We start from the raw sequence: 26,880 nt of genomic DNA on the forward strand, positions 1-26,880 counted from the left end.
CGGGATTAAATCAGAAACCGGGATGGCTTCTGTAAATCCAGGACTGTCCCTGGAAAATAAAGACACTTGGAAGGTCTAAATAATATTATGCTGCAATAATATTATTTCTGCTACTCACCTTTCCCTCTCAGCTGCTGAAGATGGGCATATTTATCCTCCCCATTTTATCCATAACACCACCCTGTGAGGTAGGTTCAGCTGACAGAGGTGGCGACTGGCCCCCAAGAGTTTTTATAACTTAAGGGGTTAATCATTCTCCACCTAAGGGAGTGGGGGGGGGGTGTTGCTGCTTAACAACCAGTCGAGAGTGGCATGATGCTGAGGCCTGCTCTAATTGGCTGTGGGATTCTGTGGGAGTTTTCCTCCTGTATGTTTCGCTGAACGTCTTCCTGCAATGCATAAGGCAGGGCAAAACCTCTTTGTCCCTTTCCCCAGTTGAAACCATTGTTAAGACTTTTCCCTCTGGACTCCATATGTGCTATTTAACAGCTAACAGCTGCCCTTCGCTCTGGATCAGACAATGAAATGCATGTCTTGGCAATTAAAAGCAACTGGATCAGTGCCATCTTGAAATGTCCAGGAGAGGTTGTCTAGGGAAATAATCCTTGAGGTTGACTACACACAGCAGCCAAATAAAAAATAGAACCTTTTTTATTATTATTCAAAACCAAGAGATACGTAAGATGTGCATTGGAGACAGCGCTTCCCCCTATCTTGCCCCAACGACGACGATCCTCCTACTTGTAAGAATTTGCCTTGTGTTTTGGAAGGAAAGTGAAGCTGTCCGGAACAGGACCCAGAAGCATCTCACTGCAAGGAGAAATTGAGAAAACTGCAGATACATCTCTAGATTTTTCCAACAGCACACACACCTGCGATGATACTTTGTGCACGACAGTAAAGGTAAAGGTAAAGCTGGGACCGAACGACGGGAGCTCAGCCCGCCGCGGGGATTCGAACCGCCAACCTTACGATCAGCAAGTCCTAGGCACTGAGGTTTTACCCACAGTGCCACCCGCGTCCCTGCACGACAGGCTACTGAACTCTTATTATGAGATGAAAACCCCATAGGGCACAAAAATGCCATGACAGAAATCTCAGAGGCGAACTTTTTAGACAGCTGCATGCCATTCCCCCAATTTCTATAAGGAACTACGAAAAGAATGACAGAGAGGAAGGCAATTCAGCTGGGATGTTGGGAGAGAATTTGCATTGCCCTTTTTGTACTTCTCCTTGTTCCTTGGAGTGAGATTTGCGCCTCGCAACAAGCTCGTGAGGCAAGGTAGGCTGAGAGATCAGGACTAGCCCAAGGTCATCTGAGTGAGATTCACAGCCGAGTGATCTGAGCTTTCTCTTCCCACACAGCTGGGCTAGAAGAGTTTTGTCCTGGTTTGGGACACAAAAGTTGTTCCCTTCCCACTGGCCGTCTTATGGATTTGGGAGATAGGAAGCCCCATGGCCTGTGTTGCATCAGATGCAATAGGGTCCAGTTCTAGCTTTAACTAGTCACTCCCTTCAAGGGCCAAAACCCACATTTCTGGCCTGGTTCTATATCAGCCTTCATAGCAGCTGAAATAATCTTCTCTCCCGCTCTCTTCCTCCTCACTGCACACATGCAGTTGTGTGCTTAACATGCACAGAAAACTGTCAACTGCAAAAGTTCAAACACTTTTTACCTGATCTTAATCCAGTCACCCACGTTCTGGCTTGCCATTAAGGTCTCCAAATAGTCCCGGCCCATGTAGTAAGGGGGTCTTTCGTTAATCCTCTGAGGCAGGCGCTCCAGTAAGCCGGCTGGAATGTACCTGCCAAAGTAAAAAAGTAAAGGTAAAGGACGTGTGGACGGTTAAGTCCAGTCAAAGGCGACTATGGGGTTGCGGTGCTCATCTTGCTTTCAGGCTGAGGGAGCCGGCGTTTGTCCACGGACAGCTTTCCCAGTCATGTGGCCAGCAGGACTAAACCGATTCTGGCGCAATGGGACATTGTGAGGGAAACGCCGTTTACCTTCCCGCCTCAGCAGTACCTATTTATCTACTTGCACTGGTGTGCTTTGGAACTGCTAGGTTGGCAGGAGCTGGGACAGAGCAACAGGAGCTCACCCGTTGTGCGGATTCGAACTGCCGACCTTCTGATCGGCAAGCCCAGGGGGCTCAGTGGTTTAGACCACAGCGCCACCCGCATTCCAGCCTGCCAAAGCGCCAAAGAAGGAAGAAAGGAAGACTCATTTTCCATGACAGTAGGAAAACAGCCTCATCTTGGTTGCTCTTCCCACTCACCCCAGAAGTTAGGCTTATTCAAAATCTAGCTGCAGCTATAAGCATGGGAGATACAGGGCAGAGTCAAAACAAGGCTGTTGTGAAGCCCTCCCTTTTTGAGTAAGTGGGAGGAGGAAACACCACTGACGAATAAAGAAAGACGAAGCGGCAGCTATCTCTCTTGATGCTGCCCCAATTTTAATTGCAGTGATACTATGAACTCACACTTAGCAGGCATATATATAGTGCTTTAAAAAACATCCACTGTATCTGGTCGTCGTTAGCAGCAAGCTTCTAGCTTTCCCCGGTGTCAAGCTAGGCTTTTAAAGTACATGGACTTGTTTCTCAAAATCTCCAAAGCCTAAGAAGCAGCTGATGGGTAGGATGTCCCTGCAGTGTGTCACACACAGCAGGAACTTAGTGGTGTGTTAAGATGTTTGTTGCAGGATCCAGTCTTGCCTACCTTACAAAAAGGAGTTTCATACCTGAACTGACATAAGCTCCTTACAGGAGCCCAAGGCTAGCTGTTATTGATACCTGGATGGAAAGGCAAAATGCAATGACTTAGTAAGGGCTGAGGAGGAGCTTCTACCTGCAGAGAAAGGAGAGCCACTCCAGCAGAAACTTCCTGGTCTTCTCCACTCCCTGCGTGTCTGATCCCCAATGCTCCAAGCCGTAGTTGGTGAAGTCCTTGAGGATGTCGAGCCTCTCTCCCGATGAGATGTCCCAGTGCCGCTGCTCTTTGATTTCAGTGAAGATCCAGGGCTTGATCAGCGCCCCCCTGTGACCCGGAAGAACGGCCGCCGTGAGAAAACATGAGCAGAATCTACACGTACACACACACACGGAAATGCTCAAGTTCTAGAGCCAAGTCCCCGAGCGGTATGCCTGCCGCCCTGGCAGAACGTAAGTGCGCGAGGAGAAACACAAGCACGTCACCGAATATTTTTGCAATCTAGATTGCATAGCACGAATCCACTAGGGCAACTATTAGGATTCAAAAGTAATACATCATTATGATTTTATACCCCCAGGCGATTCCATGTTCAAACAGCCCCACCACTGGCAAAATCTAAGGGAACGGGAGAGGACAATTTGCCAGTCGGTGATCCCCTCGGAGCCTTTTCCCAGATGCCGGGGACCGAACTGGAACCTTCTCCTTGCAAACAGATATATGACCACTAAGCCATAGCAAAAGATGGAGCCAGAACCAGCAATTGTGTGCAGGGGTAGTAACAGCGGCTATGGCAGATATCTGGCCCGTGCCCTTTAGAAAGATGTGGCTATAATGTGGGCTTAGGCTACCGTATGATCGACCACATGGATCTTAAGCAAGTCTCTCCTCCCCCTCCTCACCCCCCGACCATTACTGTATAGTGTTATGTTCAGCAAGGCGCAGGATTATTCTCTTTTCTTTCTGTTTAGCTCCATGTATTATTTCGAAATGAGGATCCACGCCTCCTCTGTCTTCTGTGACAGCCACGCCTGCTTCTGCTATTACAGCTGGAAATGATTTTGAAATGGCAATCTTAACCTTAGTCCTTTGGGGCTGGGAAATGAAGTTGTGAACCTGCCTTCATACACTGGTACGTTTCTAGCCTTGGAACTGAGTGATGTGAACCGCCCAGTGAACTCTGTGCCAGACCATCTAGGTTACTACAGTCGTACCTTGGAAGTTGACCGGAATCTGTTCTGGAAGTCTGTTCCAAAATGGTCGCAAACCCAAGCGTGGCTTCTGATTGGCTGCAGGAAGCTCCGTCGGACATTTGACTTCCAAAAATAGTTTGCAAACCAAACCATCACTTCCAGGTTTGCGGTATTCAGGAGCCAAAACATTTGGGAACTAAGCTGTTTGAAAACCAAGGTACGACTGTACTGTCTTCAATGGCTGAGCTTTAACACAACCCCTAAGCCAGTGTGGTGTAGTGGTTAAGAGCGATAGACTCGTAATCTGGGGAACCGGGTTCGCTTCCCCGCTCCTCCACATGCAGCTGCTGGGTGACCTTGGGCCAGTCACACTTCTTTGAAGTCTCTCAGCCCCACTCACCTCACAGAGTGTTTGTTGTGGGGGAGGAAGGGAAAGGAGAATGTTAGCCGCTTTGAGACTCCTTCGGGTAGTGATAAAACGGGATATCAAATCCAAACTCTTCTAAGCCACAAAGCACCTTACGTCTGTGCATGAGCTGAATGCTAACGTGTGCTGCAGTTTGGAGTAAAGCAAGCTGCACAACTGTAAGCCAACTGCTCTGCAGCTTGTTTACTTGCATAGAGATCACACACAGACTAAAGGCTGATCCAAGAGTTGTGTCTGAACCCAGCCATTGACTGGCTTTCCAGGGTTTTAGGCGCGAGTTTTTGCCAGCCATAGCTGGAGAAGCCAGAGACTGAACCGGAACCTTCTGCTTGGAAAAAACCCCACGAGGGTAACGAAGGGTGCTTTCTTCTCCAGACCACCCAAAATGAAGGGAAGACACTTGCCGAGCAATCATAATTCCCGAAACTCCACTCTGCATGGCTTGATTAGCATCTTCGAAAGACAAGATATCTCCGTTCCCTGCGCCAAAAGGAAAAAATAATAATTCAGGGGTCACCAAAGCAATCCCCGATGCTTCAGATGCTGTTTTGCCAGACAGAGGGCCTTCTCGGTGGTGGCGCCCGCCCTGTGGAACACCCTCCCATCTGATGTCAAGGAAATAAACAACTATCTGACTTTTAGAAGACATCTGAAGGCAGCCCTGCTTAGGGAAGTTTTTAATGTTTGATGTTTTATCGGATTTTTAATATTCTGTTGGGAGCCGCCTAGAGCAGCTGAGGAAACCCAGCCAGATGGGCAGGGCATATAAATTATTATTATTATTATTATTATTATTATTATTATTATTACTCACTGTTTCTCTTAATAGTTCCAAGCACTTATTTGTAGCTCTTTCAACTGCCCCTGGTCACAGCGATGCCTTTTGCAAGTACAGTGTTACCTTGGAAGTTAAACTGAATTCGTTCCGGAAGTCCGTTCGACTTCCAAAACATTCGGGAACCAAGGCACGGCTTCCAGTTGGTTGCAGGAAGCTCCTGCAGCCAACTGGAAGCCGTGGAAGTCATGTTGGACATTTGAGTCCCAAAGAACTTTTCTAAACCGGAACGATCATTTGTGTTGCAATCTCTGGGAGCGAAAACATTTGACTCCCAAGGCGTTTGAAAACCAAGGTACGACTGTAAATGGATTTGAAACAGCCCTGTCTGTAAATGAGGTTGAGGTTGCACAAAAAACCGCTAACATCCAAGACACCTCCTCCTTCCTGCTTATTTTGCGGCGGCAGCATGCAGAGTGCTGCCCAGGAAGTTTACTATTTAAGAAACAGGACTGGGAAGGGAGAAGCAGCAGGCAGCTTCTGGTCCAGGCCTGCCGCTACTTGATGGCACTAAAAGGTAAAGGTAAAGGGACCCCTGACCATTAGGTCCATCGTAACCGACTATGGGGTTGTGGCGCTCATCTCACTTTACTGGCCGAGGGAGCCAGCCTACAGCTTCCGGGTCATGTGGCCAGCAGGACTAAGCCGCTTCTGGCGAACCAGAGCAGCGCACAGAAACGCTGTTTACCTTCCTGCCAGGGCAGTACCTATTTATCTACTTGCACTTGACGTGCTTTCGAACTGCTAGGTTTGCAGGAGCAGGGACCGAGCAACGGGAGCTCACCCCGTCACGGGGATTTGAACCTTCTGATCGGCAAGTCCTAGGCTCTGTGGTTTAACCCACAGCGCCACCCGCGTCCCTGATGGCACTAAAAAGAGCTTCTCAAATCCAAAGCATTTATTGATGTCTTCAAGAAAAGAGGGAAACTGTTCAGAATGACCGGGCAACAACGAGCCACACGTCTCCTGTAGTCTTCACTCACCTCCAAGAGTCCCAATCTAGAGATTTCAGAGAGGAGAGAAACGAATTGCTTCTTGACCCCCGTGACGTTCTTTGTGGCAGCCCACAGGCCAGCTCGTCTGCTGACCACTGATCTACAAAGAAGAGTCCTGATGGGCCGGACTAAGGAAGGTCTATATGGACCAGCATCTTGTTTCTGACCAGTAGCCAGCCAGATGCCACCAGGAAGCGACTGAAGACAGCAATCCTTCTCTGCTGTTGCCTCTCCCCCTCCATTAATCATCAAGCAACTGGAACTGGGGTAGAGTGCAACTGAATACAGAGGTTCTGTTTTAGTGGTTATAGCTGGCAGACCTCTCTTCCTCCTCCATAGATATTTCTGATCATCTTAATTCATCCCACAAGTTAGGGGTCTTTTGCCTGTCCTGAACTTACTTCATTGAGCTCTTGCGCTGTGGGAAAGTGGGGCAGGGCGGTAGCGCAAATATGGGAAGGTTAACTGTATGGCAAGAGAAAAGGTGGGTTTTCCAAAGATCGCAGAAGCAGGATTCTGTGCGACTGCCATAAAACTCAGGGAACAAGCTGTACTACCAAAATGACTGAGGTTTTAAATGGCAATTTTAGGTTATATTTTAATGATCAAGATTTAATATATATTTTTAACTGCCGATATATCTGAATTGTCTCTGTTATACCCAATTGCAATTCTATGTATTCCTGTTGTGTTTTATGATTTTCCTGATATTGTAAGTGAGCCGGAACTGGTCTGTGACCGTAATAATAAAATTCATTCATTCAGAAGCAGGAGGAGGAAAAGGCGGCTTGATGGATTGGGAGGCAAACCCAGCCAAAGCAATCCGAGCCCAAAAACTGCAGCAAAGCATTACCTCCCAAATATGTTGCAGTGCCGGATTCAACGCAAAGGAAGCAAAACCAGCGTGAGGAAAGAACGGAAGTACCTACCGAAAAGAGGCATTGGACTGGCAATTTTTGCGCATTCTGCTATGTACTCCCAGTTTGCCGCCTTTGTGTACCGCTGCTCCCTCGACCGGCCATGAAGCTAACGGGGTCAGAAAAGGGACAGCTGACAATCGGATGTGAGTAAATGCACATGCTTCGAGCGAAGGAAAGGGTGTTTTATCTGCTAATTAAATCTACCGATGAGAAGTTAAAGAGTGATGGGATGAAACGAACAGAAGACTGCAGCAAAGAATCACAGCTATGTCGGTGTGTGGAAACGGAATGGAAGGGGGAGGGGGGAAAAAACTTCTTTCTTTTTCAATATGCTTTACTTAACAACCCCTCTCCTAGAAGAACCGCCACATGATTGATCGATAGCAAGTGAGATTGGAAAACAAACTGTGTGGAAATGAAAATATTAACTAAGGACTTTGTTTTGTGGAAGATCTGGAAGGAGAAAGGCTTTCCTGTTGCGTAGTTATGAGATCCGCCATTACGAGACAGACTTTGTTGCGATATTTATAGTCAAAGGGGGAGCTGAGCCATTGTTTTGCTACTATGTGAGGATTGTAAATCTGAATGGGCGAAAACTCCCCTGGAAAGGCTAATTTATGGTGCAACTGGTCTGGGAAAATTAAGGAGCAGACGCTCAGACTGTATTTCATCGGAACTGTCAAAAATGGCGCCTGCCACTCGAACAGGACTTTTGGACTTTTGGATCACCGTGTCAGATGAATTACGGGAGAGTGTTACAAAGTTCACACAGAAACATAAATAATGCTTGATTCAACTTGCTTGTGGAAACACTCGGAAATTATTAAGAAGAAAAAGGATAACAGCAAGGAGATGGGAAGATGGGACTTGTGAATATCAAAGCAGCAGAAATATGAAATGATTAGACCCTTACTGAACTCAAAGCATGGGTACCCCCAACAAAAAATTTAAAATCTGGCTAATTATTTGGAGTTTATTATGTATTGGTATAATTTGGTATAACTAATGTGATAAGATTGGTTTGTTAATTGGGAATTTAATAAAAATTATTTATAAAAAAAAAAAAAGGGGGACAGCTGACACACCGCTTTTTGAAATGCTTAGGTAAGAACAGAGATGTGGTCTACAAACCCCCACAACCTTTGCACCATAGAACCTCCACATGCAGAGACAGCCTACTTTAGGATATTGGTTGCCAAAGGGCAAGAGCAGGGGAAGACTGACGCCTTTGTGTCTCGTGTAGGGGCTTCTCAAAGGCAGCATTTTAAGGCGTGTGTGAGATCTCTCCGCGCCAGTCTCCCCAGGCTTGCGGATATTTGCCCCAGGCTTCAGGGTGCAGGCAGCTCTCCGCAAGCCCGAAGCCTGCAGGCAGCTCTCTGCAAGCTGTGGGAGAGCTGCGCGACTTTGCACCGGGCTCCCACGGCTTGCGGATAGCTTCCTGAAGCCTGGAGAGCGAGAGGGGTCGGTGCGCACCGACCCCTCTCGCTCTCCAGGCTTCAGCGAAAGCCTGCATTCGCCCCATAGGACGCACACACATTTCCCCTTCATTTTTGGAGGGGGAAAAGTGCGTCCTATAGGGCAAAAAATATGGTAATCAATAATACAATAATATGATGATAAATAAAATAAAATAAAAATCTGTTGCTGGAGACAACAGAATATTGGCATAGATCAGGGGTAAAGTAAAGGTAAAGGGACCCCTGACCATTAGGTCCAGTCGTAGACTACTCTGGGGTTGTGGCGCTCATCTCACTTTACTGGCCGAGGGAGCCGGCGTTTGTCCGCAGACAGCTTCTGGGTCATGTGGCCAGCATGACTAAGCCGCTTCTGGCAAACCAGAGCAGCACACGGAAATGCCGTTTACCTTCTCGACAGAGCGGTACCTATTTATCTACTTCCACTTTGACGTGCTTTCGAACTGCTAGGTTGGCGGGAGCAGGGACCGAGCAACGGGAGCTCACCCCATCGCAGGGATTCGAACCACCGACCTTCTGATCAGCAAGCCCTAGGCGCTGTGGTTTAGACCACAGCGCCACCCGTGTCCCGTAGATCAGGGGTAGTCAACCTTTTTATACCTACCACCCACTAATGCATCTTTCTCGATAAAATTTCCTTACCAGGGCTCAATGGAAGGAGGATTCGGTTTGTGCCGTAGAACTCCCTACCACCCACCTAGAATCCTGAAATGCCCACAAATGGGCAGTAGGGACCAGGTTGACAACCCCTGGCCTAGATGGTGTAACTTTAGTCTGATCTAGTAGGGTGTGTGCGTTTTTGTTTTTTTTAAAATGAAGTTACTGCTCATCTGAATGTGGCTTAAGGAAGGCTACCGTACCGTGACCATAGAAGCACCCCACTCCCGGATGCTGGGAATTAGCTTGTGAGCCAGGTTGGTTTTCTCCTGCACCCCGGTCCGGATCTTCACGGTCAAGGGAACATCTAGCACCTGCCGAGGAAAAGAGGAACGGTGAGCCAAGCGAAGTGTGCCTCGGGAGCCGAACCTGAGCGCGACGAAGCTGGACTCTGGAGATTCCTTTGCCGAAAGCTTTCACCAACAGCTGCTCCGAGAATGCACAGAGGGGGCCACAGAGTAGAGTAATCCCTTTTTGAGACCAGCGACTTATGTACCAGATGGGAAACTCAAAAGCCAGCCCCCCACGACTGAGAGTGGCTTGGGAGCTGCATGGTCAGGGGAAAAAACAATGCTGTCCAGGGTTGTAAAGACTGTGGAGAGAATAATTGGGTGCACTTTGGATCAAATCTACGCTTCCAGGTGCCATAAGAAAGCTGCAGAGATAGCGCAGGACAGTGCGCACCCCGGAAATGATCTCTTTCAGCTTCTGCCTTCTGGAAGAAGGTACAGGGTTATAAAGACTAGGACTAGCCGCCTGAGAAACAGTTTCTGTTTAAATGCGATTTTGGTTTTAAACGCAGTGCAAGGTAGTCTCTATGGGAGTATATTGTATTATGGGGTATCAGAGTTTTTAGGGGGCTAACCAGGCTGGGATAGCAGGCTTGTTGGCTTCTGAATGTCTTATGTAGATTCCCCCCCCCCCATTTTGTTGTTCTGTATGGGACAATGACAATAAAGATTATCGTATCGAAGAACCCCATGCCCCACCACAAGAGCCTTGTAATCATAATCTTGTGATGATTATGATTATGATACCCCACCCATCTTGCTGGTCTGCCCTGGGCCCTGGACACATTCGCCACAAAGCAGGGGCCAATAAACGGGTCAAAGCTTGCAGATTATGTGACGCAGTGCAAAGCTGATACGAAGAGGATGACTGTGGTTGCAAGAAGGAGCAACGCGGGGGAACAGAAGCACGAATGAAATCCAGGTCTGCTAGGAGCCAGCCAAGGGGAAAAAACACACACCAACTTACGTAGTTCATGCCTCGGACAATCTGCTCAAACTTGTTGGGACGGCTCATTAAGCCACATCCTCCCCCCTGGGAAGAGAAAGGAGAGGAGAGTGAAGCACGTTCTGAAAGATCACTGGGGGGCAGGAGAGTGAAGGTCATAATCTCAGAACTGATTTTGGTCCTTGATGGTCTGGGCTTCCCATAGGTTTTGCCACAGGTCCATCAGCTTGAAGAAGGGAGAGGTGTCAACTTGGCAGAACTTTTACTTAAAAAGAAAAAAAAGGTGGGCTGCAATTTTGTAAGACTTGGAGAAGTTCCTTTGAGGCTCCCCATCGCTTCCAAGCTAAGTAACGGGCTGAATTGAATTGTGAAGGGAAACTTACAGGTAAGGGACCCCTGACAGTTCAGTCCATTTGCGGACGACTTTGGGGTTACGGCGCTCATCTCGCTTTACAGGCTGAGGGAGCCGGCGTTTGTCCACAGACAGTTTTTCCAGGTCATGTGGCCAGCATGACTAAGCCGCTTCTGGCGAACCAGAGCAGCGCACGGAAACGCCGTTTACCTTCCCGCCGGAGTGGTACCTATTTATCTACTTGCACTTTGACATGCTTTTGAACTGCTAGGTTGGCAGGAGCTGGGACCGAGCAACGGGAGCTCACCCCGTCGCGGGGATTCGAACCGCCAACCTTCTGATCGGCAAGCCCTAGGCTCAGTGGTTTAGACCAAAGCACCACCCGTGTCCCTAAGGGAAAACTAGGGGGAGGGACTAATCTGAGGGGACTCATGGGGATTCATTTCAAGTGTGGCACCCTCAGAAACAAATCAGAAGGGAAAAGCTTGGAGCCACGTGTTTGGGCGCCAGCCTACATGGTTCTAGATATCTTCTTGACATGCTAAGCTTCTACGTGGAGGGATATTTATCGATTCTGCGAGCCCTTCTGTGGCGTTTGCCCTCCTAGGTGTGTGACATCATCCTGGGTCATAAGGAAAGGGTTAAGTAGGTGTAAAATGATTAACCAATAGGAACCCAAGGGGAGGAGTTGTTAAGAAGTCAGTCTGGAGTTAGAGAAGAGAGAGGTAGGATAAGTCTGTGGGTTGGGCTAGTTTGATGTGAGAGAGTGAGAGAATCTGTTAAGAGGAGTCAGTTGAACAGTTGGGATAATCAGTTAGAAGGCATTAGGAAGGTATAGGCCAGTAAAGAAACTAAGGTTAAGAAACTGACAAGAAAAAATTACCTGAAACCATAAACTTGTTAATGCTTATAAAATAAACTTGTTTAGTTGGTTTAATGCTAACAACTGTCTGGACTCAGTGTGTAGCCGAGAGAAACGGGTTGGTGGCAGCGGGGAAGTGATCACAGTGGTGGCACGGGGATCAATAGACCGTCAAATGTCCGGGGACCCTGTGTGATCGCCACACCTTCCTAGACCAGAAACAGGTTGGTAAGCTCTTTGGGAACTAGGCTGGAAATGGAACGTAGGAAACTGTCTGATAGTGATTCAGACCAAGTCACTGGTCCACTTAACTCACTGCTGTCTATGTTGACTGGCAGGGGCTTTCCAGGGCTTCAGACAGGACGTGTCTCTCAGCCCTCCCTGGATTGCACCTGGGATACTTTGCATGCAAAGCAAATGCTCCACCACTGATTTATGGGCCTTCCAAGACCTGACGCTGTATTTGATACTCTACTTTTGATACTTCCTAGGGATGCGGGTGGCGCTGTGGTCTAAACCACTGAGCGTAGGGCTTGCCGATCGGAAGGTCGGAGGTTCGAATCCCCGCGACGACGGGGTGAGCTCCCGTCGCTCACTCGCAGCTCCTGCCAACCTAGCAGTTTGAAAGCAAGTCAAAGTGCAAGTAGATAAATAGGTACCACTCCGGCGGGAAGGTAAACGGCGTTTCCGTGCACTGCTCTGGTTCGCCAGAAGCGGCTTAGTCATGCTGGCCACAAGACTGTCTGCGGACAAACACCGGCTCCCTCGGCCAATAAAGCGAGATGAGCGCCGCAACCCCAGAATCATTCGCTACTGGACTTAACTGTCAGGGGTCCTTTGCCTTTACCTTTTTAGTGCTTGAAAGCACTAGCGTGCTTGAAGGGCTTAATGGGCTACCTTGTTATAGATGAGGTCGATAGGGCAGCCCACATTGATGTCCACAAAATCCACTTCGATGGTCCGGTTGAGAAGCTCTGCGCACTTGGTCATGGTGTCTGGGAACGCTCCTTCCAGCTGCAGAGGCATGGGGTGAAAGAGGGTCAAAGGGGTGCCCCAACTCACGAGAGCAGCTTATAGGCATTGCACGTGTGCCAAACTATTTATCTGCAAGAATTCCCCAACTTGCCTTTTGAGGTTTGTACCCCACTCAGCATGAATTACATAAATCAAAACAGAGCGTATCAATAGAATACAGTGAAAAGACAGGCATGGCAGACTTAAGACTATGGTTTAGTGCAAAACGCATGAGCATCATGGCTGATCTCCACCACTCCTCCCTCCAGTGCTGCAAGGAGTTTGGGAGCTCCTGCCTCGGCCCCAGCCTGCTGTCTAAACGCAACCAACTATGGCCAGTGTCAACCATCGTTTAGGAGAACAAGGCAACTCCAAACGAGGGTTTATAATACCCAGAACAAGGAGACAGTATTAAAAACAAAACAACCCTCAACAAAAGTATATCATCTTCCACCTTTACTTCTGCTAACTACCGATGAAGCTGGCAATGGTTTTTGGTTAAAGATGGCCTTAAAAGGGAATTCCTGGAGGGGAGGGTTATCGAGACCTATTAGCTTCCCATGCGGGAGCATCTATCAGCCGGAGGAGGAATAATAATAATAATAATAATAATAATAATAATAATAATAATTTATTTATACCCCGCCCATACGGCTGGGTTTCCCCTGCCACCCTGGGCGGCTTCCAGCAGAATACTAAAATACCGCTCCGGTATATAATTCATCAAATATTAAAAGCTTTCTTAAACAGGGCTGCCTTCAGATGTCTTCTAAAAGTCTGATAGTTGTTTATTTCTTTGACATCTGATGGGAGGGCGTTCCACAGGGCGGGCGCCACCACTGAGAAGGCCCTCTGCCGGGTTCCCTGCAACTTTGCTTCTTGCAGTGAGGGAACTGCCAGAAGGTCCTCTGAGCTGGACCTCGGTGTCCGGACAGAACGATGGGGGTGGAGACGCTCTTTCAGGAGCTGCAGAGAGCTTTCTCTCTCCCTCTCCTCCCACCAGGAAGAACTCTCTTCTCCAAGCTCCAGTGGCTGTGGGAAGTCAGAGGTGAAAGGAAGCACAGTCTGGCCTCTGCTACCAGCCACGGGGAACTGGGACCACTTTGAGCATCACGTCAGCCAGGCAGAAGACGGCAGCCAGGAGAAGACCAGCAAGGCCATCTCCACTAGCCGCAGAAGAAGCGGCTTGCTCCTGTTCTCTCTCCCCCGCTGTATTGCGAGTCTGCCTTCAATCTACCTGAACGCCAAAGAGATCCTCTGTGTCGTGTCTCTTCAGCAATGCCCACTCGGACGACTGCCCCTGGAGCAGGTTTGTGCAAACGGCCATCTCGCCGCAGGTGACGTCCGCCCCAAACCGCTTGCATATTCTTCGGAAAGGAAGGTTGCCGCACTGAAATCCCCGGAAGAAATCAGGAGAATGGAGTGTTACGGTTGCCTCGGGGCAGGTCTCGAGACAGCACAAGCAAGACACCACGTCTAAACAAAGACACGGCCCGATCTCACAACGTGCGGCGTTTGAGGGCTGAATGGGAATAGCGGCTGGCGCTGCAGCTAAGTGCCAGGGCTCTTTCCATCCATTTCAACCAATTCACAATTCCAGCTTTTCACCTGTTCCTAACCAGATGTTCCAATACAGCGGTACCTTGGTTCTCGAACTTAATCCGTTCCGGAAGTCCGTTCCAAAACCAAAGCGTTCCAAAACCAAGGCGCGCTTTCCCATAGGAAGTGATGCAAAACGGATTAATCAGTTCCAGGCTGTTGAAAAACTACCCCTAAAACCGCCTCTCCTGGTATGTCCCACAGAGGAACTTACGGTCTTCAAACAAAAACATCTTGGAGGTCCCAGGCCACAGAGAGGTTAGGCTGGCCTCAACCAGAGCCAGGGCTTTCTCGGCTGTGGCTCCGATCTGGTGGAACGCTCTGTCACAAGAGACTAGGGCCCTGTGGGACTTGACATCTTTCCGCAGGGCCTGCAAGACAGAGCTGTTCCACCAGGCCTTTGGCCAGGGCGCAGCCTGACTCCCTCCTTTGGCAATCGTCACAGAAGTTTAGCTTAATGGTTGCCATCAATTTGATTTTAATTAATTTTTACAATGAAATGTTTTTAGAATGTTGCACTATTTTATTGTTGTTAGCCGCCCTGAGCCCGGCTTCGGCTGGGGAGGGCGGGATATAAATAAAATTTATTATTATTATTATTATTATTATTATTATTATTATTATTAAAATGCTTCTCCCCACCGCCCCAATCAGTGTGATCTTTCAAGAGAGAGATGTCTCTCTTACACACACATCAAAGCAGCTGGGCTTCAGAGAGAGCTGCAGGGATGCAGGGACGCTTTTCCTCACCGGCCCAATCAGCGCCAATTCTCTAAAAACGTATGCACAACACTAAAAACGGAAACTTGGGACATGTTCGACTTAAAAAAAATAATCAAGAACCAAACGCTCACTTCCGGGTTTGCGACGTTCGGGTTCTAAGTTGTTCGTGAAGTAGGCTGTTCGAGAACCAAGGTACCACTGCATCTTGTTTTTGTAAGCCTTAAGCAGAACTCTCTCTCTCCCCCCACACAACCAGCATGCTTTAATTGTCACAGCAGCCAGGGGGCATGCAGGTTTCGCTGTAAGAATTTGCAAAGGTGACAAAGATTCAGCTACGTATGAATAACGGGGGCAGCTATTCTCGGGTAAGGAAAGGGGAGTTGGAATGCCAGTTGGGAGTACGTGGTCAGCTATACAGTGGTACGTCAGGTTAAGAATTCATTCTGGAAGTCCGTACTTAACCTGAAACTGTTCTTAACCTGAGGCACCACTTTAGCTAATGGGGCCTCCTGCTGCCGCTGCTGCACAATTTCTGTTCTCATCCTGAAGCAAAGTTCTTAACCCGAGGTACTATTTCTGGGTTAGCGGAGTCTGTAACCTGAAGCGTCTGTAACCTGAGGTACCACTGTATGCCGAAGACACACAAACTGAAGCACAGGACACAGCCTGAGGCACTGTTACCGGGCAGTTCCCTAGGCCAGATGGATGGGAGGTTACCTGCTCTTGATGGGGTTACACTTCCTCTGAAGGAGCAGGTTCATAGCTTGGGGAAACTCCTAGATCCCTTGCTGTCGCTCAAGGCGCAGGTGGCCTCAGTGTCTTCCATCAGCTTCGACTGGTGGCCCAGCTACGCCCCTGTCTGGACAGGGCTGGCCTAACTACTGTCATCTATGCTCTGGTAGCCTCCAGGTTAGATTAATGCAACGCACTGTACATAGGGCTGCCTCTGAAGACGGTTCGGAAACATCAGCCGGTGCAGAATTTGGCAGCCCAGTTGCTCACTGGGACAAGATGGTTTAAGTCTATTGCAGAGATCCTGGCCCGAATGTACTGGCTGCCAGTCAGTTTCTGGGCCTAATTCAAAGTGCTGGTTTGACCTATAAAGCCTTGAATGGCTCAGGACTGTAATACTTCAAGCACCACCCCTGCTCACAGGAACTGACCGGGACCCTCACCACCAGAGGCCTTTCTTCATGTGTGTCCTCCACATGAGGTCCAGAGTGGGGCAGCACGAGAACAGGGCCTTTTCTGCAGTGGCTCCCTGCTTGTGGAATGCTTTCCCCGGAGAGGCTCAGCTGGTGCCTTTGTTACATATTTTAGGCACCAGGTGAAAAAGTTCCTCTTCAACCAGGCCTTTGGCTGATTAACATTCTACAGCCTTTTAAATGTTTTTGTGGGAGCGGGGGCTATTAGTTTGTTTCAACTATTTATGTGTGCTTTTACCTTGTATTTTTAGGTTGTAACCACCCCGAGATCTTGTGATGAAGTGAAGTGAAGGCACAAGACTGGGGGTGATCATCAGTGAGCTGCGCACAGGTGAGCTGCCCGCCAGTGCTGTGGAGCCTCCTTTTATTGAGACAAATATGCAAGCCAGGCAGATACATTTTGGGCTGTGACCTTTACACATCTTCCAGTCCCGAGATCGTGGGGTGGTACAAAGTTGTTTTGGCACCTGTTTCCACAGCGTCGTTTTCCCCTTGCACGGTGTATGACGAAGGAGACAAAAGGTCTCAGGGACAAAGGTTACAGACAGGACACCGCAGACTGCTGAGACCGCAAAAGGTCAGACAGAGGGAACGATGTTCAGACAGCTGTGGCTTGTCTGGGGGGGGGGAGTATTCTATGCACCCCAGGGTCACGCGTGCAGGCAGACTGTGGCTGCCTGCTGGTGGGGAGTGTGCTCTCTCCGGACCCCACTGCCCACTCCACGATTATCCCTACAATGAAGGAAGATCTATAAAACAAACAAACAAACAAACAAACATCTACCTACCGTTGTTAAAGGAGCTAAATAAAGCTTCTCGCGGAGATCTAGCTGTAAGACAAAATCATGAAAATGCAAGTCATGTGTCAGGAAGTGTAAGGTGTGGGCTAATAATTTATGCACTGCTACGAATGTTACTTTGGCCACCTCATGAGAAGAGAAGACTCCCTGGGAAAGACCCTGATGCTGGGAAAGATGGAGGGCGCAAGGAGAAGGGGACGGCAGAGGACGAGATGGTGGGACAGTGTTCTTGAAGCTACGAACATGAGTTTGACCGAACTGCGGGAGGCAGTGGAAGACAGGAGTGCCTGGCGTGCTCTGGTCCAGGGGGTCACGAAGAGTCGGACACGACTAAATGACTAAACAACAACACGAATGAGTTCTGAAAGCAAAAGGACTAAACCCTCTCTTGGGCTCAAGGGCGAGAAATGCACCGCACTGGACTTCATATATATGAATGATGCAAACTGCTCAATTGTTGCCATCCTGACAAGTACAGTGGTACCTCGGGTTAAGTACTTAATTCGTTCCGGAGGTCCGTTCTTAACCTGAAATTGTTCTTAACCTGAAGCACCACTTTAGCTAATGGGGCCTCCTGCTGCTGCCGTGCCGCCGGAGCCCGATTTCTGTTCTTATCCTGAAGCAAAGTTCTTAACCTGAAGCACTATTTCTGGGTTAGCAGAGTTTGTAACCTGAAGTGTATGTAACCTGAAGCGTATGTAACCCTAGGTACCACTGTAAAGATTCATCTTCAAGTCCTGTGTGTGGAGTCTAATTCATCCCTGAGGTTTGAGGGTGAAACCTCTGCATCGCTCTGAGTAACTAAAAAAATATATACAGTGGACGCTCAGGTTGCGAACGTGTTCCGTGCGGGAGGCACGTCCGCAACCCGCAGTGTCGCATCTGCGTACGCATGGGTTGCCATTCGGCACTTCTGCGCAAAGCATGATTTAGCGCTTCTGCACATGCGCGACAGCCGAAACCCGGAGGTAACCCGTTCCGGTACTTCCGGGTTTCGGCATGTCCGTAACCCACAAAAACGCAACCTGAAGCGTCTGTAACCCGAGGTATGACTGCATATGGTAACACAAACAGCCCTTACCTTTCTCTTCTCACACGGTCGAAGTTTCACAAGATCTTCATCTGTCACAACCCCAGATGTTTTGAGTGTGGATTCCACTGCGGCCAGCGGCTGACTTGGACTCTCCGGTTCCTCCACCGTGGGACCTTCTTTTGGCGAAGAAGGAGCAACCTTTGCCGCCTCTTCTCCTGGAGCTCTGAGATCCACGCTTCCTGGGGAGGCGGAAGAGTCCGCGGCCTCTCTCCCCACGGTGGGGTGTGGGACCGCCGCTTGGCTCCTAGCCCCCTTCGCGTGGTTGGGCTTAGCTAAGCGGCAGAGGTACTGGGTGGACTTGTCGAAAGGAAACTTCTTTTTGCGCAGCTGCTGCTGGAGGTCTTTGCCCAGGCTGTTCTTCACGGCTGGCGGCTTCCCCTCCCGCTGCTTCAAGAGGCCTTCATCGATGACATTCTCGTAGTCCTCGCCTAGGTGGGCTGCAGCAAACCGGCAGGTGACCCCATACATGCACCTGCCGAACATCTTGAAGAGTATGCAGCTGTCTCCCAGGTCCGGCGGCTTGGTGGCCATATATTCTTTGACGCTGTGTAGGAAACGGCAGCGTGAGCCGAAGAAGCACTTATCGGCCCGTTCCTTCAACAAGAGAAAGAGGCTGCTTTAAAGGAGGGTAGAATAGGTTTTTAAATATAGACAGTATGAAGTTGCAGGTCAGCAACCTCCTCTTTAAAACGGGACCCCTGATAATTAGGTCCAGTCGTGAGCGACTCTGGGGTTGTGGCGCTCATCTTGCTTTATTGGCCAAGGGAGCCGGCGTACAGCTTCTGGGTCATGTGGCCAGCATGACTAAGCCGCTTCTGGAGCAGCACACAGAAACACCGTTTACCTTCCCGCCAGAACGGTACCTATTTATCTACTTGTACTTTTTGGGGTGCTTTCGAACTGCTAGGTTGGCAGGAGCAGGGACCAAGCAACGGGAGCTCACCCCGTCGCAGGGATTCAAACCGCCAACCTTCTGATCGGCAAGTCCTAGGCTCTGTGGTTTAAAACACAGCGCCACCCGCGTCCCTTAATCCCATCACGTCCAACAAGTGACCTGTGGCAAAAACCTTAAAGAAATATATCTTTATTTACACATTTAAAATTACACATAATGAAAGTACAATGTTCTGTAATAATGAAAAGATCTACACCAAAGAAATAGAAAAGAAAAGAAAAGGAAAAAGATAAAGAAGAAAAGAAAGAATAGAGTTAAAACAAAAATCTTATCAAGAACATTCGATTTTTAAGAAATACAAACCATCATCGATGTTGTTATATACATATATTCCCAGTAAGAATTTTATTTTCACCTTTTCAATTTTTCTTCATCACTCTTAGTTTCTTATCTATGCCTGATCTCTGGCTTTCCGTGACGGAAACCAGAGCGCACGGAAACGTAGTTTACCTTCCTGCCGGAGTGGTACCTATTTATCTACTTGCACTGGCGAGCTTTCGAACTGCTAGGTTGGCAGGAGCTGGGACCGAGCAACGGGAGCTCACCCCATCATTGCGGGGATTCAAACCACCAACCTTCCGAACGGCAAGGTTTAGACCACAGCGCCACCTGCATCCCCATGCCATTAACAGGGCTAGGAGCTCTCATCATCATCATCCTCCTTTTTATTCGACCGTCAGTCAGAAAAAAGTACATTTTATCAATACACAGTTAAAAACATCCAGGAAGATTTTAAAACTTAGCCAACACTAAAATGGGCTAAACAGATAGCCCCATATCAATACAGTCAATTATAGTCTTGCGACACTTAAAAGCTAAAAAGAGAAATTTGGCCACCAAGGAAGGTATAGCTCTAGTGGCGTTATTCAGCAAGTGTAAAACCTGGTTTTCTCCGGGTAGGAAGCTGAATTGACATAGGAGAGGGTCTATAAAATTTTGTCTAAGCTCTGCATAAGAAGGGCAAGTCAAGAGAATATGTTCAGTGGACTCAACCACCCCCATGGCACAATGACAGGTTCTCTGGGCGTATGCTAGGAGCTCTCAAATTTTGTCAATCTCTTCATCAAGTCCTAATCATCCTCACACATAGTTTACCTGGACGACTGAAGGGCAGAGGCGGTTCTTCTCGTAGTGAGTCGGCTTCATGCAAGGGCGGCTCTTATTCTGTCCCCGGGCCCTCTTGTGGCCCGGAGGATCCTTTGCAGTTCTGTTTTCCTCTTCCGGCGAGTTCTTTTCTTCTGCATTGCTTCCATCATTTCCCAGCTTCTGCAGTTTGGCAGGAGGCTCATTCAGGTCTCCACTGGTATTACTCCCTGCACTGTCCTCTGCAGCTAGCACATCGCCATCTTTCTCATTCGTCACCTCCCCTTCCCGATCAAGGTACGTGTGGAACTTTTCTTTTGTAGAGAGGTACCTATAGGGGAGAAGAGTTGTGAAGCTCCATGTCCACACCACATCACCTACAAGTGATGCTTCATAGAGTCACTAGAGGGCTACATTTTTGTGATTTACGGGTTTTTAACTCAGAACTTAAATACAGTGGTACCTTGGTTCCCGAACAGCTTAGTTGTTGAACAAATTGACGCCTGAACACTGCAAACTTGGAACTAAGTTTTCCTGTTTGTGAACGTTTTTTGGAAGCCAAACGTCTGACGCGGCTTCCGATTGAGTGCAGGAAGCTCCTGCAGCCAATCGGAAGCCATGCCTTGGTTTTTGAACAGTTTTGGGAGTCAACCGGACTCCCAGAACGGATTAAGTTCAAGAACCAAGGTACCACCGTATAAGGGTTCTATTTTACCACACGGTGACAAAAATACTTCCCATCAGAAGAATCTGCACCCCAACCCCCAAGAACTTTTTTATAGTTTATTCATTATTGGATTTATTTTCCATCTTTTCTCCAGTGGTCTCAGGATTGCATACATGTTCGTCTGCCTCCTCCCCATTTTATCCTTCCCACAATCCTGTGAAGGCTGAGAGACTGTGACTGACTCCAAGGTCACCCACTGAGCTTCATGGCTGAGAGGGGATTTGAACCCAGGACTCCCAGGTCCTAGGGACGCGGGTGGACGTGCCGATCAGAAGGTCGGCGGTTCGAATCCCCATGACAGGGTGAGCTCCCATTGCTCGGTCCCTGCTCCTGCCAACCTAGCAGTTTGAAAGCACGTCAAAGTGCAAGTAGATAAATAGGTACCACTCCGGCGGGAAGGTAAACGGCATTTCTGTGCACTGCTCTGGTTCGCCAGAAGCGGCTTAGTCCTGCTGGCCACATGACCCAGAAGTTGTACGCCGGCTCCCTTGGCCAATAAAGCGAGATGAGCGCCACAACCCCAGAGTCGGCCACAACTGGACCTAATGGTCGGGGGCCCCTTTACCTTTATCTCCCAGGTCCTAGTTTAATACTCTAGTCACTACACCACGCTGTGGGCTCTCAAATAAAAATGAAACCCCCCACATGCTCCAAGAAGCTCCGTGCATAGATGTTTGGGAAGCTTTGTCTTTTTAAGAGAGAAAATGACCCATCAGAGATTTTGTGTCATGAACGAAGGTTATGGGCTTAGGAAACATTCAAATAGAGGCATTCATAGGAGTTGGGATCCTCCTGCAAAGGAAGCCTGCTGCACATCTTGCAAAGCTACCGAGATACCATTTGCTTTGCAACCATTGATCACAATCTTAAATCTCTCAGATGTCAAGGAAATAAACAACTATCTGACTTTTAGATGACATCTGAAGGCAGCCCTGTTTAGGGAAGTTTTTAATGTTTGATGTATTTACCGTGCGTATAATATTCTGCTGGGAGGCACCAAGCGTGGCTGGGGAAACCCAGCCAGATGGGTGGGGTATAAACAATAAATTATTATTATTATGGCATCAGCCTAGAACTGGGTGGGCCCAAGGTAATATTCTAATGGGAGCTGACCAGAGTGGCTGGGGAAACCCAGCCAGATGGGCAGGGTATAAATAATCTATTATTATTATTATTAGTTGGGCATCAGCCAAGGACTTGGCAGGCCCAAGGTAATATTCTAATGGGAGATGCCCAGAGTGGCACGCAGAAGGCCTTAGGTTCAACCCCCCCCAATTGGTGCTGACCTTGAAAGACCTAAGTGGCCTTGGCGCAGTATCCCTGAAGGAGCGTCTGCACCCCCATCGTCCAGCCCAGACACTTACGTCCAGCTCCGAGGGCCTTCTGGCGGTTCCCTCCCTGCGATAAGCGAGGTTACCGGGAACCAGGCAGAGGGCCTTCTCGGTAGTGGCACCTGCCCTGTGGAACGCCCTCCTATGTCAAGGAGATACACAGCTATCTGACTTTTAGAAGACATCTGAAGGCAGCCCTGCTTAGGGAAGTTTTTAAATGTTTGATGTATTTACCGTGTGTATAATATTCTGCTGGGGAAAGTGGCTGGGGAAACCCAGCCAGATGGACAGGGTATAAATAATAAATTATTATTATTATTATTTGGGCATCAGCCTAGGACTGGGCAGGTCCGTGGCAATATTCTAATGGGAGCTGCCCAGAGTGGCTGGGGAAACCCAGCCAGATGGGCAGGGTATAAATAAATTATTATTATTATTACTTGGGCATCAGCCAAGGACTGGACAGGCCCAAGGTAATATTCTGCTGGGAGCTGCCCAGAATGGCTGGGGAAACCCAGCCAGATGGGTGTGGTATAAAATAATAATAATAATAATTTGGGGATCAGCCTAGGACTGGGCAGGCCCATGGTAATATTCTAATGGGAGCTGCGCAGAGTAGCTGGGGAAACCCAGCCAGATGGGCGGGGTATAAAATAATAATAATAATAATAATAATAATAATAATTTGGGCATCAGCCTAGGACTGGGCAGGCCCATGGTAATATTCTAATGGGAGCTGCGCAGAGTAGCTGGGGAAACCCAGCCAGATGGGTGTGGTATAAAATAATAATAATAATAATAATAATAATAATAATAATTTGGGCATCAGCCTAGGACTGGGCAGGCCCAAAGTAATATTCTAATGGGAGCTGGCCAGAGTGGCTGGGGAAACCCAGCCAGATGGGCAGGGGATAGAAAATAAATTATAATTCTAATTAACATTCCAAGGTCACACGCCCCCCCACCCCGAATCCCAGGGAAGACGCTGCCTGTCAGTGCAGGAGATACTATGTTCCTTGGGGCGCAGAATCTGGGCAGGGAAGGAAGGAGGGGGGGTCTAGGGAAGGTTTGGGGTGCGGAGGGGGGCACCCTAATACTCACTGGGCTCTGATAGGGGCCACCCCAGCAGCCTCCATTGGGGCGGGGGCGAGGGCCGCACCCCCCAGCCCCCCCAGCCCCCCACCCTCCGCCTGCCGAGCAATTCAGACAGGAAGCGGGACTCCCCCTGCAGCCGCACAGCGTGGCTTCCGGCGCTTCCGGTCCCAAACCGGAAGCTCCCCGGCCGCTTCCGCTTCCGCTCCCTGCAGCGCGGAGGCCGAGGTTCCTAGAGCGACGCAGACCCAGGAGGAAGGAGGGCGAAGGATTCTGGCGCCCCCTGCCGGAGGTTTCCGTCTAAGCTCCCGCCGCTGTTTTTACCTTGCGAGGGAAAGAAGGTTGGGAAGGAGGGAGAGGCGGGGCTTAGGGGAAACGGCGGGTTGGGATTGGGGGAAAGCGGGTGGGCGGGGCCTCGGAGGACGGGGCTTAATTGGAATTGGGCTGGGTATAAATAAATTATTATTATTATTATTATTATTATTATTATTATTATTATAGACGGGAGAAAGAATAAAAATGGCATTGATTTTGTGTTTGGGAAGCAGCAAACCTCGATGTGATTTATGGAAAAAGATAAAAACAAAAACAAAATTCAATAAAACTTTATTTTATTTTATTTATTTTATTTATTCATTCATTCATTCACTCACTCACTCATTCATTTAAAAAACCTCAATAAGACTACCACTAGCAAAATGTTGCAGCAGCAATTTTAAAAGGTTGTTGTTGTTGTTCAGTCGTTTAGTCGTGTCCGCCTCTTCGTGACCCCCTAGACCAGAGCACGCCAGGCACTTCTGTCTTCCACTGCCTCCTGCAGTTTGATCAAACTCATGCTGGTAGCTTCGAGAACACTGTCCAGCCATCTCGTCCTCTGTCATCCCCTTCTCCTTGCACCCTCCATCTTTCCCAACATCAGGGTCTTTTCCAGGGAGTCTTCTCTTCTCCTGAGGTGGCCAAAGTATTGGAGCCTCAGCTTCAGGCTCTGTCCTTCCAGTGAGCACTCAGGGCTGATTTCCTTACGAATGGATAGGCTTGATTTTCTTGCAGTCCATGGGACTCTCCAGAGTCTCCTCCAGCACCAGAATTCAAAAGCATCCATTCTTCGGCGATCAGCCTTCTTTATGGTCCAGCTCTCACTTCCATTCATCACTACTGGGAAAACCAGAGCTTTAGCTATACGGACCTTTGTTGGCAAGGTGATGTCTCTGCTTTTGAAGATGCTGTCCAGGTTTGCCATCGCCTTTCTCCCAAGGAGCAGGCGTCTTTTAATTTCGTGGCTGCTGTCACCATCTGCAGTGATCATGGAGCCCAAGAAAGTAAAATCTCTCACTGCCTCCATTTCTTCCCCTTCTATTTGCCAGGAGGTGATAGGCCCAGTGGCCATGATCTTAAAAGGTACAAAATGTCAAAGCCGTAATGGGATAGGCTAAAGGCTCGACTTAAAACTTGTGCAAAGCTCTGTGGAGAAAAAAAAGAGTTGAATATAAATGAAAATTATGTCCTTAAAAAAATTGCTTGCATGCAGTTTGGTGTCACTACCTGAAGAGGGTAGCACATGCCTTTTCTGTTCCTATGCTTAGTTTGGGGAAAGAGATGGATGGGATTTTTGCAGCCTTCTGGTTCATCGTCTAACTAACCGGATCCTTACATAAGTCTGTGGGATGTCTCCCACGTCCAAAGTACCAGCTGCAATCTATGCAAATCCTGCCTCAAGGAAATTCAGATTTCTGCATTTGGAATAAAATTGCACTCTTAAAAACAAACAAACAAAAAATAATCAATTTTGTTCCAGGGGTTCCTGAAGAACTCAGCTATACATCTGCAAATAACCCTCCAACATTTCCCTGATGAAAACAGGGACGTCCTCTTCCATGCCCTCCAACATTTCTCCCATGAAAATAGGGACGTCCTATTCCATCCCCTCCAACATTTCCCTGATGAAAATAGGGAGGTCCTATGCATTAACAACAACAACAACAATAAAAAAGAACAAAAATCCTGGACAGCATCTTAAAAAGCAGAGACATCACCTAGCCGACAAAGGCCCGTATAGTCAACGCTATGGTTTTCCCAGTAGTGATGTATAGAAGTAAGAGCTGGACCATAAAGAAGGCTGATCGCCGAATGGATGCTTTTGAATTCTGGTGCTGGAGGAGACTCTTGAGAGTCCCATGGACTGCAAGAAGATCAAACTTCTCCATTCGGAAGGAAATCAGCCCTGAGTGCTCACTGGAAGGACAGATCCTGAAGCTGAGGCTCCAAGACTTTGGCCACCTCAGGAGAAGAGAAGACTCCCTGGAAAAGACCCTGATGTTGGGAAAGATGGAGGGCACAAGGAGAAGGGGACGACGGAGGATGAGATGGTGGGACAGTGTTCTTGAAGCTACTAACATGAGTTTGACCAAGCTGCAGGGGGCAGTGGAAGACAGGAGTGCCTGGCGTGCTCTGGTCCAGGGGGTCACGAAGAGTCGGACATGACTAAACAACTAAAGAACATCAACAGCACACCCATGGATCGAGGGATGTGTGGGATATTGAAGCACCTGACTTGTGCAACAACTGGAATGTAGGGGTTTGCACAAAGGCAAGAACCACATCCATTGCTCCTCGCACTTTTGACTCTCTTCCTCCCCACCTTTCCCCCCCTGGTCCGTCCCACCCACAACTGGGCAAACAGCCCCCCGGGAATGTTGTTCCATTGGAAATATCCTCTGGACTGAAAACTTTCCTCACTCCTGAAGGATGGGAACATTTAGAAAACCAGCTCGGACAGCAAATCTCTCCCGTGCTAAAAGGTTTTTGCGTTTTGTGTCGTTGAGAGCTCTCCATATGGGTAAGGAAGGGGGATTATTATCTGGACATGGCTTCAAGTATAGGATATACGTTAAGAATATCAGTTACTCCCTTTGCTTGTGTGTGTTCAGGGGCCCAGATCTTTTGAAGCAATTTGGGGCTTGGACCCCCAGCCTTTAGCACATTGCGGGAGGGATATAATTTCAAGGAGCAGGAAAACCTCATTAGCAATGGCCTCTTAATCCCCTTTCGGCTTTGCCCTTGAACAAGAGCCCTGTGTAGTTTATGCAACTATTAGGCTCGGTTTGCCCAATTTGTTTTAACAAATGGCTCTCTTTTGCCTCTGCCTGTCAGAAAATCACACGCGCAAACCGCCTTAAGGCCAAGGCTATCGAAGCAATAACTGTGTTTAACTTAGGAAACAAAACAAAAAAGTGCAGGGAACAAGCCGTTTCAGCTGCCACCTTAGATCAAGATCAGGACGCTAGACTAGATGGGTCTTTGGCCTGATCCTGCAAGTCTTCCTTATATCCTTATGGATACTGTGGTTGCCAATTGGAGCGATCACAGGCCAGTGTTTCCCGGTTGTCAGTGTTTACACTACATTTTTTTAGATTTGCCTTGAGAGAGTCTTTGAACCTCTTTTGTTGACCACCAGCATCACACTTTCCATTTTTAAGTTCGGAATAGAGGAGTTGCTTCGGAAGACGATCATCAGGTATCCGCACAACATGACCGGTCCAACAAAGTTGACATTGAAGAACCATCGCTTCAACATCTTTGCTTCTTCCAGTACACTGG

General features: G+C 48.5%; 1 protein-coding gene across 1 annotated transcript; it reads right to left on the minus strand.

Annotated features, from left to right (window-relative positions):
• Positions 1 to 635: 635 nt before the first annotated feature.
• On the minus strand, positions 636 to 23,451 carry DUS3L (dihydrouridine synthase 3 like). The gene is made up of 13 exons (XM_080988924.1): positions 23,293 to 23,451; positions 20,146 to 20,464; positions 18,084 to 18,689; positions 16,991 to 17,032; positions 13,913 to 14,065; positions 12,559 to 12,675; positions 10,469 to 10,534; positions 9,415 to 9,525; positions 7,089 to 7,185; positions 4,734 to 4,809; positions 2,848 to 3,036; positions 1,677 to 1,805; positions 636 to 810 (listed from the first exon to the last, which is right to left on the minus strand). Exons 1-13 carry the CDS (start codon positions 23,325 to 23,327, stop codon positions 738 to 740), a joined length of 2,013 nt encoding a protein of 670 aa, XP_080845050.1. The 5' UTR covers positions 23,328 to 23,451; the 3' UTR covers positions 636 to 737.
• Between the last annotated feature and the right edge of the window lie 3,429 nt (positions 23,452 to 26,880).

Source organism: Podarcis pityusensis (assembly GCF_964106645.2).
Source record: "Podarcis pityusensis genome assembly, chromosome: 18".
Lineage (NCBI taxonomy): Eukaryota > Metazoa > Chordata > Lepidosauria > Squamata > Lacertidae > Podarcis > Podarcis pityusensis.